The sequence below is a fragment of the Mustela putorius genome, unplaced genomic scaffold (assembly GCF_011764305.1).
Source record: "Mustela putorius furo isolate JIRA1106 unplaced genomic scaffold, ASM1176430v1.1 tig00000281_pilon_pilon_pilon, whole genome shotgun sequence".
NCBI lineage: Eukaryota > Metazoa > Chordata > Mammalia > Carnivora > Mustelidae > Mustela > Mustela putorius.
In genome coordinates, this window is record NW_025421343.1 from 14,041,523 (window position 1) to 14,056,445 (window position 14,923).

Consider the following 14,923-nt stretch of genomic DNA (forward strand, 5'->3'; position numbering starts at 1 on the left):
CCTCTGTGACCCTTCTTTCTGGGCCCCTCAGAAGCTGTGCCTACTCCTTTGTACCCAAGCCCTAGTCAGCTGTTGCTGCTGCTTTCCCCAGCGTGGACACAGGAGGCCTCGTGTGGACCGGTCATGTGTCTGGAGGGAGTAGCGTGGTCATTCTCCCCAAGTAAGGCCTCCCTTCCCACCCAACACACATGGGGGACCTTGCCACTGGCTTCTACTCCCCTGGCCACGGGGGCAGAAGCTGACTCAGGAAAGGGGATGAAGCAGGGACTGGTGGGGGTCACAGGCGGAGGCTGCAGGGGTGAGCTCTCCCCCACATCCTCTGACAGGAACAGAAGGGACCAAATACAGGGCTGTACTGAGAAATCACAGTCCTGGGCTCGCAGATGAGAAATGGAGAAACCACAAACCAAGGGAAAAAAAACAAAAACTGAAGTCTTTTTAGTTTCTTTTTTCCCCTCCCAATAGCTAGTTCCAGTGATGTTTATTACTCAGCCTGAGTGGGAATAACATTAGACAAAAATAGAAATGGCCTCTGGTTTTACAAAGCGTTTGTACAAGTCCTCTGATTTTCTGTTCATGCCAGGGTCCCCTGCTGTGGCGCCAGAGGTCAAGGGAGGCTGGACGGCCCAGACGCTGCAGGGCCTGCAGACAGGGTTGCGGCCACCATGTCGACAGCAGAGCTGCGGAAGATAAGCCAGGCAATTTGTTCAACAGCCCGACTGGCGACTTAGGGCTCCACATGTGGGGCTGAGCTGCTGGGGTCCTGCACCAGGCACAGAAGTTGGGTGGGTTGAGGCAAGGACTGGGCCTGGGCAAAGAGTCCTGGGTGGAGACTCTGTGGGAACTCTGACCCCAGGAACTGGTGTAGCTGGAAGAGGCCGTGAGGCCACAGCTCCAGGTCCCTTCCCGAGAGCTCCTGTACCCAGGAGTCCTGCCTGCAGTCACCAGCGGCCCACAGCAACAGGACATCACCTCCCTGCTTCTGTGCCCCACAGGGAAAGGGCTGGCCACCTGAGAGGAAATCAGGATTCGGTGAACCTTGCTCATATCCCAAGACAGGGAAGGCCAAGGAACGCTGCCACTGTCTAGTGGAAGCTGGTCCAGCCCAGAGGCCAGCTGCTTTCACAGATGCCCAGTGTCGCTGCTGTGCCCTGCACAGCCACTCAGAACCACCTTGGATTCTGCTTTCCCAGGCCTCTCAGGGGACGGGCAGGCCGGGCCCTCGCCCACGTCCTCCTGGCTGTCCTCCAGGCTGGGCAGATGGTACGTGGCAGCCACTATCTCAGGGGCTGCTTGAGCTCAAACAGGCCTGTCCCGCCCTTGACGACTTTCCCGACGACGAGGCAGGCAGAAGGGGACCTCAGCTCATCGTGCGATCCTGGGAGACACAAGAGCTCTTGTTAGGTGGTTGATGGAGAAGTTGGGGTAGGTAAGGAGACAGACGGGGCATCTCGGAGGCCAGGAGGAGGCCCTGAGTCCTGGAGGCCGATGAGGTTACATGAGGTAGCACTGCTTTGCAGAGAGGAAGGCCCTTCTCCCTTTCCTTCAAAAGGGCAGAGGTAGCTTTCCCATCTACCGCCCACCCTCCCCAGCTGCTTCCCAGTGAGATTCCAAGATCTCACTTGTGTGAAAGGCATGTAGAACAGGGACAGAGCAGACTTAGGAGAGGGAAAGCCCAGGGCACCTGTCCATGCACTGACCCATCAAGGTGGCCTGCTTCAGGAACTGGAAGCTGGTTTCAAACGTCATCTGCTGCAGAGGGGAGGAGTTTGAACGGATCCCAAAGCGATTCAATGGCTTGTAAACGCCCTCGAAGCACATATAGTCGGCGACCAGGGAAAGATGGCGGGGATCAATGGCAATGCCTGTCACATTGGCAGCAACAGCGGAAGGATTATGCAATGACAGGGGAACAGTTGGGACGGCGTCACCTGACACGAGCCAGCGCACAGGCTCAGATGTCAGACCCCCTTGGCTCCACTTCCAGGTCAGTCATCTACGATTCAGTCGGCTACTTAGCCCCCAACCTCAGTGGGGCAGTCCACCCTCATCCCTGGCCACTATCAGTGCAGCCCACCCTCCATCTTTAACCACGAGCCCAGGACACAGACTCCAGACTTGCAGGACACGGAGAACATAACACCATTGTTTCACTTGGGAGCCCAAACCTTGAAGGCAGGCTGGGACCACGTCATCAGGCAAGAGCTTCCTCAGAGGCCAGATGAGAAGTTGAGGGGATGGCAGTGGTAGGGGGGAAGCCCTCAGTGATGGGACCGAAACCTGTTCTCCCAGGTCATGGTCAGGGTCACTCACAGGTCACATGCTCACTGCACCTACATTTTGGCTCCCTACAGAGCTGGCCCGCTACACTGGGACCTTCTTAGCACTCCCCGTGGCCCCTCTCACCATACACAGCAAACACGTCCCTGATCTCCTTCTCGATCACCCGCAGTGCAGCCTCAATGCCATAGGTGCTGGCCATCGCGTGGATGTCATTGGAATAGAGGCGGCGCAAGTCCAGAACCTAGATAAGAAGGTGGGGCTGAGTGGGAGGGCCTGGCCTTCTGCTCCCTTCCATTGGCATGTCCCACCCTGACGAAGCTCACTCCTTGTCTGGTAGTGAACCACGGCTGACGACGAGATGATCGAGTGGTGGCCCGGGATTAGTGAAGGGGGACAGTGCAGGTAGAGCTATGGGTGGCCAGGCCCTAAGATTTGTCTTGCTGTCACCACCACAGCCCAGAGATAACTTGGTACCTGCTTCAGGTCAATAGGAAGAAAGATATTTCCTTGTTTATATGATAGATAGATGTGTTTCCTAGGGTTTAGACTTCTTTTGGTATATGAGGGAAGTTCTCCAGCAGACACTGAAATCCCTCTCCAGGGCACGAGGGGCAGCAGTGGGGCAGCAACGTGGGGGAAAGCTAGGCTTTGTCAGGGGGCTTGAGGCTCCAGCTAAGCTATGCTGGGGGCCCCGAGGGGGCCCAAAACATGGCAGGTGATCCTGGACCTGGTGGAGACCTTAGTCTTGTTTAAACAAACCCCACGATCACAATAGAGTTCACCTGCTGGGGGCTGACTCCCAGGAGGCACAAGCCCACCCTGCCCGTCTCAGGGGCAGCAGGGGCCTTTGCAAGGCAGCTGTTGTGGGAGCAGTGTTCCAGGAAGGAAGAGCTTTGTCAGCTGGGTGCAGACCTGGGAGAGTGGGCTACAGTATTCTCTGGGGAAACTCTTGTGCCCAGGGGTTGAGAGCATCTCAAAAGGTTCTGAGAGACATAGTGAAGTGGGAGAATAAAGCAGCAACAGCAGGTGGGACAAAACTTACTGGGCGGCTGGTCTGGGCCACCTCTGCTCCTAGGGCCTTCTTTGCCAGATGAAAGGAGCAGCTCCCAGCCGGTCACTCAGCAACTATTTCTAACAAATTGACTTTGGGGAAGTTTTAATTTCAAGGAAAAAAAATGTATAGCTACAGTGGTTTGAGAAACCTTAGGTTAGATAACGTTAAACAGGTTTCTATACTACAAGTCCCAACGAGGCTCATGCATACGATGGATCCCAAGAAGAAGGCCTGGGGACAGTGGCTGGGGCCTCACCCCCCAGTGGCCAGGCTCTGAGAGAGCGTGCAGACCTCGTTCTCAGCGAGCAGACCATATGGAGAGGGGACACATACCTCCGAGTACTTGAACAGCTCCGGCAGATTGATTCCTTCTGTGTTTAACACAAGCTCTTTCTCATTCTTCTTGTTGGTGGTTTCATTCAGGAGACACCTTGTGATGCCCTTGGTCGCGTAGACGACGGCATTCTGGGCCAGGGACATGACCAGGGAGCTCATGTCAAAGTTAATCTTCATCAGAGGGAGCTTCACTGTCACCTGCAAGAGGCGGGCGGTTTGTGTCAGGGGAGGGGGCCAGCCTTAGCCCCGGGAAGGAGGCAGAGGCCCCCCCAACTGGTTCCCCAGTCCCCAGAAGCTGACACCTTCAAAGCCTGTTCAGCCAACACCTTGGGGAGGCTGGGTCAGCACACGCCAACACTGGGTGGCAAACGGACCACGCAGTGCAGCCATCTGCAGTCACCCACACAAAGGTCACACCTTCACAACTGCTGCTGATAATCGTTATCTGCTCAACAGCACCCTCGAGAGCCTTTTGATCACCACCACAAAGCATCACAACTGTCTGGTATGGGGAACCTGCTCAGCGACTTTTATCCACCTTGCCATTTGCAAACCACTGGACTGCATCAAAGCGGAGAACAAAAACATCAGTGCGCGTGTGGCTGTGTAGGCGTTCTGACCAGCCAGCCTTTCAGAGAGCCCAGAGACCGCTTCCAGAGCGGTCGGCTTCCAGAGACCGTGGGTGTGAGGAGCTAGCACACTCCTGCCGGCCTCCACAGCTCTGTACACTAACGGGTGGTGCTGAAGACGGAAGGACAGCAGGTGTTTACAAGTACCCACAAGGCCTGGCCCACCGGACTCACATATACACACTGTCCTAGAAGACTGAGAGAACTGGCCTATAGGGGATTTGAGTCAAAGGTGGAGAGTCGGGGATGTGGGATCCCCACATGACCCCCGGTGGGCTTGGAGGAGCTGGGCAGCAGGCCCCTCGTCGGGGCTCTGCCAGGGTCGCGCGCGGCACTGACCTGGCACCACAGGCTCTCCTCAGTGTCGTACTCGTAGTCCTCTATGAACGAGTGGGCCTCACGCACGGCCCGCACCCGGCGCTCCACAGCCTCGGCTCCCTGGGGCTCCCTGCGGTGGGCAGATTTCCGGGGCCGGCTGAGGGGGGCGGAAGCAGGTGAGTCCTCCTCGAGGCCTGAGCCCACCTCTTCATCCTGCTCCTGGGCCTCGTGAGCACCGTTCGCAGAGTTGTGCCCTTCCTCCCGCACGTCCTCATCATCATTATCCTCCTCGACCTCCTCTTCCTCGCTCTCATAATCGACCTGGCAGGGCACAGGGCACAGTCTGTGTCACAGGGTCCCGCATCTGTCCAGACTTTGCCTGTGGAACAAGCACCCTGGCAGAGGCCTTATTTGGCCACACCCATGTTTCTACTCCACAGGCCTGGGCTGCCTTCTCCTCTGTCCTGTCCCTCCCCTGCCAGTGTCGGGAAGGGACAGTCCCAACTCCCAGCACCTTCCACCCTCCTCGAGCTCGATCTCTCGCCTGTCCATTTCCTCAGCCCCTCTAACCTGCCCTTGGTCCTAGGAGCAGTCATGAGGTGGGTTTTTTTTTGTTTTGTTTTTAAAATTTATTTGTTTGAGAGAGAGAGAGAAAAAAAGAGAGAACAGTAAGTACAAACGCAAGCAGTCAGAGGAGCAGAGGGAGGGAGAGGATGTCGAGCACACTGCCCCCGGAGCTGAAACCAAGAGTCAGAAGCTTAACCAACTGAGCCACTCAGGCGCCCCCACAAGACTGGTTTTCATATATTTTCATTAGAAAAACAAGAGGCAGCCTGACCTCACCTCCTTGCAAAAGCCTCTAGTCCCTGACTCTGATTAGATCCAGAGTCAAAGGGCAGTCCTTGCCCAATTCCTGTCCTGTGAACTTTATCTTCTTTGTGGAGACAGGTGCTGGGCAGGCCAGATTTGCTTCAAGGTTTGTAATGGGTTCCAGCATGATAACAAAAGTGGGGCCTTATGTGGCAAGCGATTATCTGGCAGGTGTGACAGAGAAGGGATGTGTGCACAGCCCTTTCACCATGGCCAGTCCCCTCACCTCCTCTTCTTGCTTCTCCTTGCGTTTGGCATCAGAAGCATCGGCGTCTCCCTCGTCAGCTTCAGCATCCACAATGGGGCCCTCCTCTTCCTCATCACCTTCCTGTTCTCCCTGAGGTTTGGGGACAAGGAGGGAAAAGATGGGTTCCAATACCCAGTGCCTGGTGAATCCGTCCACCTACCCATCCATCTTCTTTTCTGCTCACTCGCCCACCCAGCCACCCACCTGCCTGCATATCTCACCATCCATTCCCTTCACCCCCACCTGCCGCCCTCCCAACCACTCCTCTACCCACCCTTCCTCCTGGCCAACTCATCCACACAGTCCCCTGCTCTGGGCCGGCCCTATACTCCCTGCCTCCTTCTCTTTAAGCATCGTTTTCACATGTACTGCTTGCAAAATCCTGCATTTTAAAATAATGTCAGAAAAGTAACAAGGCTTTCTAAGTCATTACAAGAGTAAGTTATAAAATACTGTTCCAAATGGAGATGAAGATAGAGGACTGGCTTGGCGGACTGTCCAGTATTTTAAAAACCAGACATTTATACCTTCTGACCTTGGCTCCTTATTTCTCATAGTCTTCTGATTGCCTTAAGGATAGACTGAGCAACACAACCAAAAGACAACTGACAAAATGGGAGAAGATATTTGCAAACGACATCTCAGATAAAGGACTAGTATCCAAAATCTATAAAGAGCTTATGAAACTCAACACCCAAAGAACAAATAATCCAATCAAGGATAGACTATGCAGCCTTTCAAAGACCATCCATGCCCCTCTGTGCTCTGATTCCCCACCTGGGAGACCTGCCGGGCCAGAGGCAGAGCATTCTCTCTGTTCTCGGCCAGTCCCTCATTGTAGGGGTGAGCTGAGAGACAGGAGCTGACACCGCTGAGATCACAGAGCAAGGCGGGGGCAGCACTGAGTCTTCTCAGAGGGCCCCATCCCCACAAGCCAGGCTGACTGCAGTGGCACAGTCACTGCCATGTAGCGAAAGCTGCTGTGGGCTCAGGTGACGCTGGGGAACCTGCCCCACCCCGCCCCAGGGGCTCCTGGCAGATGATGTATCATCAGTCCTGCACTCTTCTGTCTCCAGTGGCTTCTCTCTGGCTCCTTCCTTTTTTATTCCTGTAGCCCAACTTCCCTGCCACTCCTCTGTGGTCCCCACTTTACCTGGTCCAGGGAAGTTAAAGGCAGAGCCCAGGAAACCAGGAAAAGAATTGGAAAGCCCAGTAGGTACCGACACTTTGAGCCTATCCTCGGGATAAAAATCACTTACAGGGGCCCCTGAGAATACTCAGATGGATGACCCTGGGGCCTCACCTAAGGCCAATGAGACTGGCCCCCACTGTGGCTCTGTCAGCACAGCAGATAAATCAAACAGTACATGGAAAGAGGAGCCGAAACCAGAGAGGGGTTTGAGGAGTACAGAAAACCACCCCCGAGTCTTCCCAGGAGAGAAGACGAAGGCAGTGGCCACCCATATGGGCTTCCCAGGCCTGGGACCCTCCCCTGTGCTGGGGACTCACTCACCCGACTCCTCTCTGACTCCCCAGCGTTGTCGAGATCCCGCTGGGTGGCTCTCCGAGTGTTAACGGTTCTGAAAGCGGAGGCTTTATTATTCTTCTTTCTGAGGGATTCCATCAGAATTTTAAAGAACCTAAAATGAGAAGAAACCCGTGTGGGCCCATTCAATACACCTCCTTGCAGGGGTAGGAAGTTCTGTCCGAGGGTCTCACAGCCATCTAAGGCCACGCCAGGGATTTACACGTGAGAGAGAGATACAGCATCTCCTCTCGGCTTACTTTCCCTCCTCCTGCTGCTGCTTAAGGGCAGAGAGCTCATTAGAGAAAACACTGCTCCACGGCCCTGGCCCTCGGGCCGGTTCAGAACACGGTTCAGAACACACGTCCTGCCACTCCCTGGGTGTGTGCCTTTCAGCCCAGACAGTCGCCGGAACTTGAAGTCCCTCATCTGTAAAATGTGTGTAGGAATCTGTGCTGTGCAGTCTTGTCTGAAGGCTTAGACCTGACCCCTGTCTGAGAACCGTCACAAGCCTGGCTGAGTGGGTGGTCCGTAAGTGGAAGGTGCAAGTGTGGCTGGGGCCGGTGTCTGATGAGGACAGCAGACTCTATGGCAGGACTGGGGGTCTGGGCCAGGGCCCGGACTGTTCCCCAGACTGTTCTTACTTTCTCCAGAAAGCGGTACAGCTTAGGCCTGACACCTCTGTCTCCTTGGGGCGGGAGACGCGGCAATTTGATGGGAAAACTAAGATGTGCAAGAGTTTATCAGAGTTTTGAAGGCAATGAGGACTTATTTTGTGGCCATAAATCATGTTGACAGGTTGGAACCAAACCAATTTAAAGGAACCAGCTTATAGCAGGGCCTGGGGGAGCCTTTCCTGGCCTCTCCCCTCTTCCTTCTGACTTTTCTATTTTTAAGCTCCCTTAAGGCCTCAACCCGCCCCCCACCCCTGCTTCTTTTTTCACATAATCTCTTGCCTGTCTTCTTCAGGCCAGAACAGCATGCCAAAATGGATTGCTTTTAATTATATTAAGTATCAGATCCCTTAGCCAGCCAGCCAGCCAGCCTGTACTGTCTCAGTGCCTATAATGTGTGTATCATGTGCCCTGAGAGTAAATCAAGGATGAAAATACAGAAAATACAGAAGTAGGCAGGTCAAATATTTACTGTTTGGCTTATTAACAGCAAAAGACAACTGTTCTTCTTCTTCGTTTTATATACATATATATTTTTTAACTTTTTAAACTTGTGCATGGTTTTGCTGAGGTTTCCACCTTTGGCAGAAAAAAGTCTCCTGGCCCTCCAATCCAGAGAAGAGCCTGGTCACCGAGTGCTGGGGATGGGGACAAGGGGCCAGACGAGGGAAGGCCAGGCTTGACTTGAGAAGACACAATCCAACCGAGAAGAGGGGGTCAAAGAAAGGTTTCTAGAAGACCAGGCTCTGGTTCAAATCTGCATTCAGAGACTGGGGAGGAAGGTCTTGATCTCATCTGTATAGTGGGACATTCCTATCCCAACCGGAGCCTATTGCACAATGAGGAGAGGAAACGGGACTGACAGGGATGGGGAAGGCCCAGGCCTGCTGCCTCCCTCCCCACAACAGGAGCTGCTCATCTCCTCCCACTGCTTCGGGGCTGCTACTCTGACTCCCCAGAATCTCCAGGCCAGCAGCTTTGTGGCTGGCTGTGTCACCCCTCCAAGTCTCCTTGCCTCCTGCCTTCCACAATTGGCTCCCACCCCCACAAAGCCATCTGTTCCCACCACCCCCAGTGCATCCTCTGCCAGCAATTTCCCCAGCCACTTCTCCACCTGCTGGAGCTGCACCCAACCCCCAAGCCTGGATCTGAGTGCAGAGGAAGTCCCCAAGGAGACCTCCCCTCACCCCCCTCACTGGGAATCCCTTCTGCCTGGCCTGCTTCTTTCAGCGAACAAAACCGTGGGAGAACACGACAGAAGGTGAGGAAGCAGAATGAACCCTGACCAGTAAGTGGCAGACAGGTTACCAGTGTGCCAGAATCCTCCTGAGGACGCACACACTTTGCCCTTCTGTGATTCTGCCAAGAGCAAGGGAGCCAAAGGCCCACAGCGGCCACTCTGTGCAGGTCTCGCTGTTTGTCAAAATGTGGCAACTGAAAGGGAACAGCAGGGATAGGCTGCAGGGAAACCTCCCATCCCACATAAATAATTGCAAACAGAGAATATGACCCCTGGCTGTCTCCAAGAGTGCCTGGCAACAGCCCCACCACCTGCTGCTTGTGAAGTCGGGTTCATAGGAGCTGTAACTGCACACCACCAGCTTGGTCGTCTCACGGCCGGGGACGGGCGGCCAGAACTTACCACCCGACTCCTAGCTGGGTGCTCCTTCTACTTCACCAGCCAGGGCCCCCCTTCCAGAGACAGACACTAACATCCCAAGTGACAGATGCTGGTACAAATACTTAGAGAACCATCAAGACTTATGCGTCTCCATCTAGGGATGTGCCTCTGTGTTTGTTTTTGTTTTCTTCTCCAATCTACTGTCAAAAGAGTCTCATGATCTGTTGTTGGGACAAGAAAAGGGAAGGGGAGAAGAGAGAGAAAAGGAAGTGAAGGAGGTGGGGGAGGGTCGGGAAGAAGGAAGGGGCGGGTTTGTCACTCTTGGGAGCACACGGACATTTCCTTGTGGTCTGCGAGAGGCCTTAGTGTGGCCGCTGTGCCGCCCAAGGCTGTCCTGGATGGTCCAAACCACACCCTGCTCACGCACTGCTCCTTCTCTTGTGCTGGAGTTGCAGAGTAGCTCCACAAGACCTACTGCCGGTGGCTTTGTTTATCACAGCTTCTCAAGTGCACCAGCAAATACAAACTCCAGGAGCTGAAAAAGTACTTCACTTCTGGGAAGAAGCCAGGGCTGTTCCTCATTAAGAAAACATTTTTTTTTTTTTTAAAGTGATGGATTTTTCAAATCCCTGAGATAATGTAAGTAAAAAGAACTCTAAGCACAGCCTGGTACATGCCTCACACCCACCTACCTGCCTGGCAGGCAAAAGCCCTAGGTGAAGAGAAACGGGGCAGACCATCCAACTCCACCCGCTCTGGGTAATTCTCGGGAGGCCACGTGATCCTAAGTCCCATTTCTCAGAGAAGGGCCACCTGGACGGCACACACATGCGGCGCTCTTGGGAGCTATGCTCCCCCACATTAATTAATGATCCGGCAGGCTGGAGACGCGTCTCCTGCGACATGGCCCAGCATCACGAGAGCAGTGGGTCTGCCTGGTAAAAGGAACCTTCTCCACCCAGGCGGATGGCAGTGCACATGTTCTCCAAACCCCAGCAATGACTTCACCCAGACTCACGTAAACTGGGGCAGGAGATGCCTGGCTGGGGTCCCTTTCCAAGGGGATGGGTTTCCATGCAGGCTCACCTGCCATAACACCCACCATCCCGACCACCACATGTTCAGAGGGCTGGCCTGAAGCCAGCCCAAATTTCCAGGCGAGAGGAAAAAGAGGGCCAAGGGCAGAGCGCTTGCTGTCTCCTGGCCATGTTGCACCTGTGACTCATCTGTGAACGGGCATCACCCAGGGAAGGCTGGTGGGGTGAGGGGGCGCAGTGCACTCTGACTCTAGGCTGCCCCGGTGGGTCTCCATTTCAGCGAGGCTCCGGGAAGGCCCAAGTGCTGGTCTAGATTAGAGGCAGTGGTTGGTGCCTTTGACAGAATCCTGCTGACAGATGGGATCTGTCTGAACCTTACCAAGTTTCTGAAAATGGACCAATTAGTTGCTGGTATTTAAAAATTAGGAGACTTTTCTCATTTATAAAAGCAAAAGTAAGTGACCAAATAGCCAGAGACAGAAAACAACAGGAGAGGGGAAGAGAGGATTCCTTCTTTTTGGATCAGAAGATCTGGCCGCCTTGACTCACACTCCTGTCTGCAAGACAGGTTCTGTACTCTCCAGTGTGCTGGGGGCCTCCTGGCCTGCTTCACTGGCCTGCTCCCTGCTGGGCCCTGCAGCCTCTAAGTCCGCAGCATGATCTAGGGTCAGCTGACGAGGCGCAAGTGCTTCCCTGGCTCTTCCTGGCTCACCCCAGCCCCAGCACGCCCAGCACCCTACCCTGTGTACTCCGCGTGGTCGCCTGTGCTTTTCAAATACCCAGCAGGAACATGCACTTGAGAGAAGGACGTTCATTCTCCCTACCAGAAGGGAACCAGAGCTTCTCTGGAAGAAGCTGCCGGGAACCCCAGGTATAGAATTGGGGTTTAAAAGCAGCACACCGTCGGCATACTGCCTGTTATGAAATAGAATATAAACGTATTCGGAACCACACAGAGCAGCCTGGAATGTTTTGCCAAAGATCACCCCCAGGAGCTGGTCCGCCCTCACAGCAGCACGGCTGTGCCCCTGGGGCTCCCTTCTTCTTCCAGTACACGTCCTTCCACATCTTAAAGCCTCCAAACCCGAAAAAAAAGTCTCGTCAACCAGAGTGAAGAAATGTCTCAGGGAGTGGCGTGTGGTGAGTGTAGTCACACCCACAAGCCAGACCCAGAGGGAGGTTTCCAATCTGGGCTGCAGGACCTGCTGTTTCCCCCAACACTGCCCTTGAACGACCCATTTAGACAAATGCACCCAATCTCCAGGAGGCCTGTGGCCCGGAGCACTCAAGGCCCCGGACAGAGCCAGGCCATAAATGCAGCCAGAGTCCTCACCTAGTTTCCATGAAGTGCAGGATGTCCTCGGGTCTCAGGCACTTCTCCTGCTGGTAGTACGCATGCGGCAGGAAGTGAAACCGCAGCCGGTACACCTGAAACTTGTCGTGTTTGTCTCCGACACAGAACGACTCCTGGACATCAATTTTCTCCAACACCTTGAACCAGACGGACAGAGAACCCAGCTTGCCTGAGTCCCAGGGGACTGTGCGGGACAAGTTGGTTTTAGGAACTCAGGGGTTTAAAGGAATAGGAGCAGGGGCCACGGGCCAAACTCCCAGCCCCCGGAGAAACCCCACTGAGCTCTGCCACTGTGACTCACTGTGGACAGAGGCCCACAGCTGGTAGGTCACTGGCAGAGATGGCCTAAGTCTGCAGGCAGCGGGCTCTGGCGGGGCTGGTTAGCTATGGCAGGAGCATTTTGAAGGCACTCAATAATGCTACAGAACTGATGATTATTTACCCTGCTCGGCACCTGGCAGAGAAAGCTCCCTCATTTATGGGAGTCTGAACCCAGAGCCTGAACAGTCAGCAAATTCTATTCTTCACAGATGAAGCAGGCAAGTGCCTCCACCACGGGGCCAGCTGGATCCCAGAGACAGTTACCTCCCCTAAGCACACTCTGGTGAGCTGCTTCTTCAGGCTTTTCACTCTCTTCAGGGCTTTCTTGGTGTTGAACACGGGCACGCTCATCATGGGCGTCTTGATGTTGGCACTCGCCACCATGAGGATCTCCCTCAACCTGTCACAGAACAAGGGCACATCTCATCACAAGAGGTGCCTGGATTACCTATTTGTGCAAGGCCTTTCTTCTCAAGATGTTCGAGCTCTTCTGGGGTCTGAGAAGCCTGGGGATCTTGCAAGGAAATATGCTGGATCAGAGAGTCCCAGCTCTGGCCCCGTGCACGTCAGTTTAGGACAAGCTAGTGTGACTCTTGTTTCCTGTCAGCTATGCTGGGCCCACATGGGAAGCTAAGAACTTACAGAGCGAGAGATGCAGGGATGGGTAACTAGCACCTGCAGTGCTCCTCCCAGGTGTAGGCACCATGATGCTCCTGGCCTTGCCTGTGAGCTCTGTCAGCCCGCACGGCCCACCGGCATGGTGGGCTCTGGCCTCCTCCCTTCCACAGATCGAGGACCTTAGGGTAGGGAAGCTGTCTCTCTGCTAGAAAGTGGAAGAGCCAGGTGCTAAATGCAGGTGGGTCTCCCATGCCTTCCTCTTGCCCAGTGGCCATCATGCTGCTGTAGGTGAGCATAGTTGCTGGAAGGGCCACTGTAGGCCACAGTCTAGGTGGCCAACCAGGTGCATGGGGCTTGTTCATAACCTCTGTTCCTGAGTCCTGACCCAAGGAGTATGACTTCACAAACATCCCAGGTAGCTGATACAGCAGTTGGCAGAGGGATACAGAGAGATTCTAAGAGGCCTGGGCACAGATCCAGCCAGAAAAACCAGCTGGGCTCCAGCAAGTCTGACCCTAATCCCCATTTTTGATGAGATGCCTGTTTCTCTCCCTTCCACCCTCTCAAATGACTTCCTCTCCAGGAGTGGGCTTAGGACAGACCCCACCACCCTATGCACCCCTGCAGCCTCGCACCTCGGAATGCCCAGGGTAACGTTCATCTCGCCTCTGCCCGCAAAGTGGAAAGTGTTCAGGGTCATCTGCGTGGAGGGCTCCCCAATGCTCTGGGCGGCCAGCAGGCCCACGGCCTCACCCGGGTCACACAGCGAGCGCTGCCACTTCAGCTGCAGCAGGGTCCTCAACCTGAAATGGGGCAGGGGAGGGGGGTGGCATGGGTTAGGAGTGCAGACACCACCTGTCTGTCAGGAGCTGTCAACGCCACCCAAGACCAGGCCGCAAGGCGCTATGAGCTGTCCTTCTTTCTGGGCTTGTTTTTCCTAAGCAAATCCTGCTAATCCTTAAAATCCCACTACTGACCCTGGGATGACCTAAATGACACAGTACAGATCCCAGCTGGGGGACTGAAGCTCTAGATGTCCCCGCACAGACTATGCATATCTGCCCTGAGGACGGCACGCACCCACTCTGCCCCAGCCACCGCGAGCCCCCCGGGCAGTGAGAATTTCTGAGCCTGCTATTCATATTTTCCTCTAATTCTTCTTTGCCCACCTCCCACTGTGCAAACGAGAAAGAGGCTCACTAAGCAATTATGGGGATACGGGGTCAGGGAGGAAAGGGGAGGTGTCTGTTTTCTTAATTGGTGCAAACAGCTGCAGGCCCCCTGGGAAACGTGCACACTATGCAGCTTTGTGATCTACGAACCGTTTTTCCTGTGAAAGCTGGCTCTTTTGGAACAGCCATGGGAATGCTGCACTATATGTGGAACTTCACCCTGAGCTTGCTGCTTGTTAAGAGGTCCCCTGTGAGAGTGACTGAGCAGAACTGGCTCCCCACCTCGGCCTGCGAACCCAAGGGATGCTCCCCAGAGCTGACCTCTCCCCACTCTTGCTGCAGCACCAGCGATCCTTCTGAAGGTCAGTGGCCAGTGCCCGGAGCTGCAAGGAGCCAGGTGAAGGCGGCGGGGCATCAGGGTCTTGGTTACAGGGAAAGCCCTGCCAGCCTCTGTGAGATCCCAGCATGATTTATTCTATCTGGGCCTCTCTGAGGCCTGACTAGAGGAACCATGTTAAGGGGCAAAGACAGAGTCTCTTCCTCCCCTCCGGTTCCTCCACTCACGCATTTGCCTTGACTGATTCCGACCTTCCGTCTGCAGTCCCCCTCCTGGACCCCAAAAATCTCACAGGGTGCAGGACGAGCAGCCAGGCCGGGCCCATACTTTGGAGGTCTTCCAGCTCTGCAGGCCAGGCTTAGTGAGCTGAGTGAGATCCCTGGAGTAGGGGACTGCTCCAATTCAAACCCAGAGCATGCCTTCCTTGGGGGCACTTGTGATGTTTTAGTCTAGTGTGGCTTGGTGCTAGTACATGGCTGGCTTCCCACCCATCCAGACCACAGGATTTTCCTACTTTTTGTTTATTG

General features: G+C 54.7%; 1 protein-coding gene across 2 annotated transcripts in view; it reads right to left on the bottom strand.

Moving 5' to 3' along the window:
• Nucleotides 1–428: 428 nt before the first annotated feature.
• The window catches only part of POLR1A (RNA polymerase I subunit A), a 70,512-nt gene continuing 56,017 nt past the window's right edge, over nt 429–14,923 (bottom strand). Inside the window, exons 25-34 of one of the 2 annotated variants that reach the window (XM_004742344.3) lie at nt 13,523–13,690; nt 12,534–12,669; nt 11,928–12,085; nt 7,251–7,377; nt 5,717–5,827; nt 4,642–4,941; nt 3,671–3,871; nt 2,407–2,524; nt 1,701–1,865; nt 429–1,378 (exon numbers count right to left, since the gene is read on the bottom strand). In XM_004742344.3, the coding sequence (XP_004742401.1) occupies nt 1,278–1,378; nt 1,701–1,865; nt 2,407–2,524; nt 3,671–3,871; nt 4,642–4,941; nt 5,717–5,827; nt 7,251–7,377; nt 11,928–12,085; nt 12,534–12,669; nt 13,523–13,690 (1,585 nt within the window). In that variant the 3' untranslated portion in view covers nt 429–1,277. Of the gene's footprint in view, nt 1,379–1,700; nt 1,866–2,406; nt 2,525–3,670; nt 3,872–4,641; nt 5,000–5,716; nt 5,828–7,250; nt 7,378–11,927; nt 12,086–12,533; nt 12,670–13,522; nt 13,691–14,923 lie in introns of those variants that run through there. The other variant, XM_045079110.1, reaches the window with a different exon arrangement.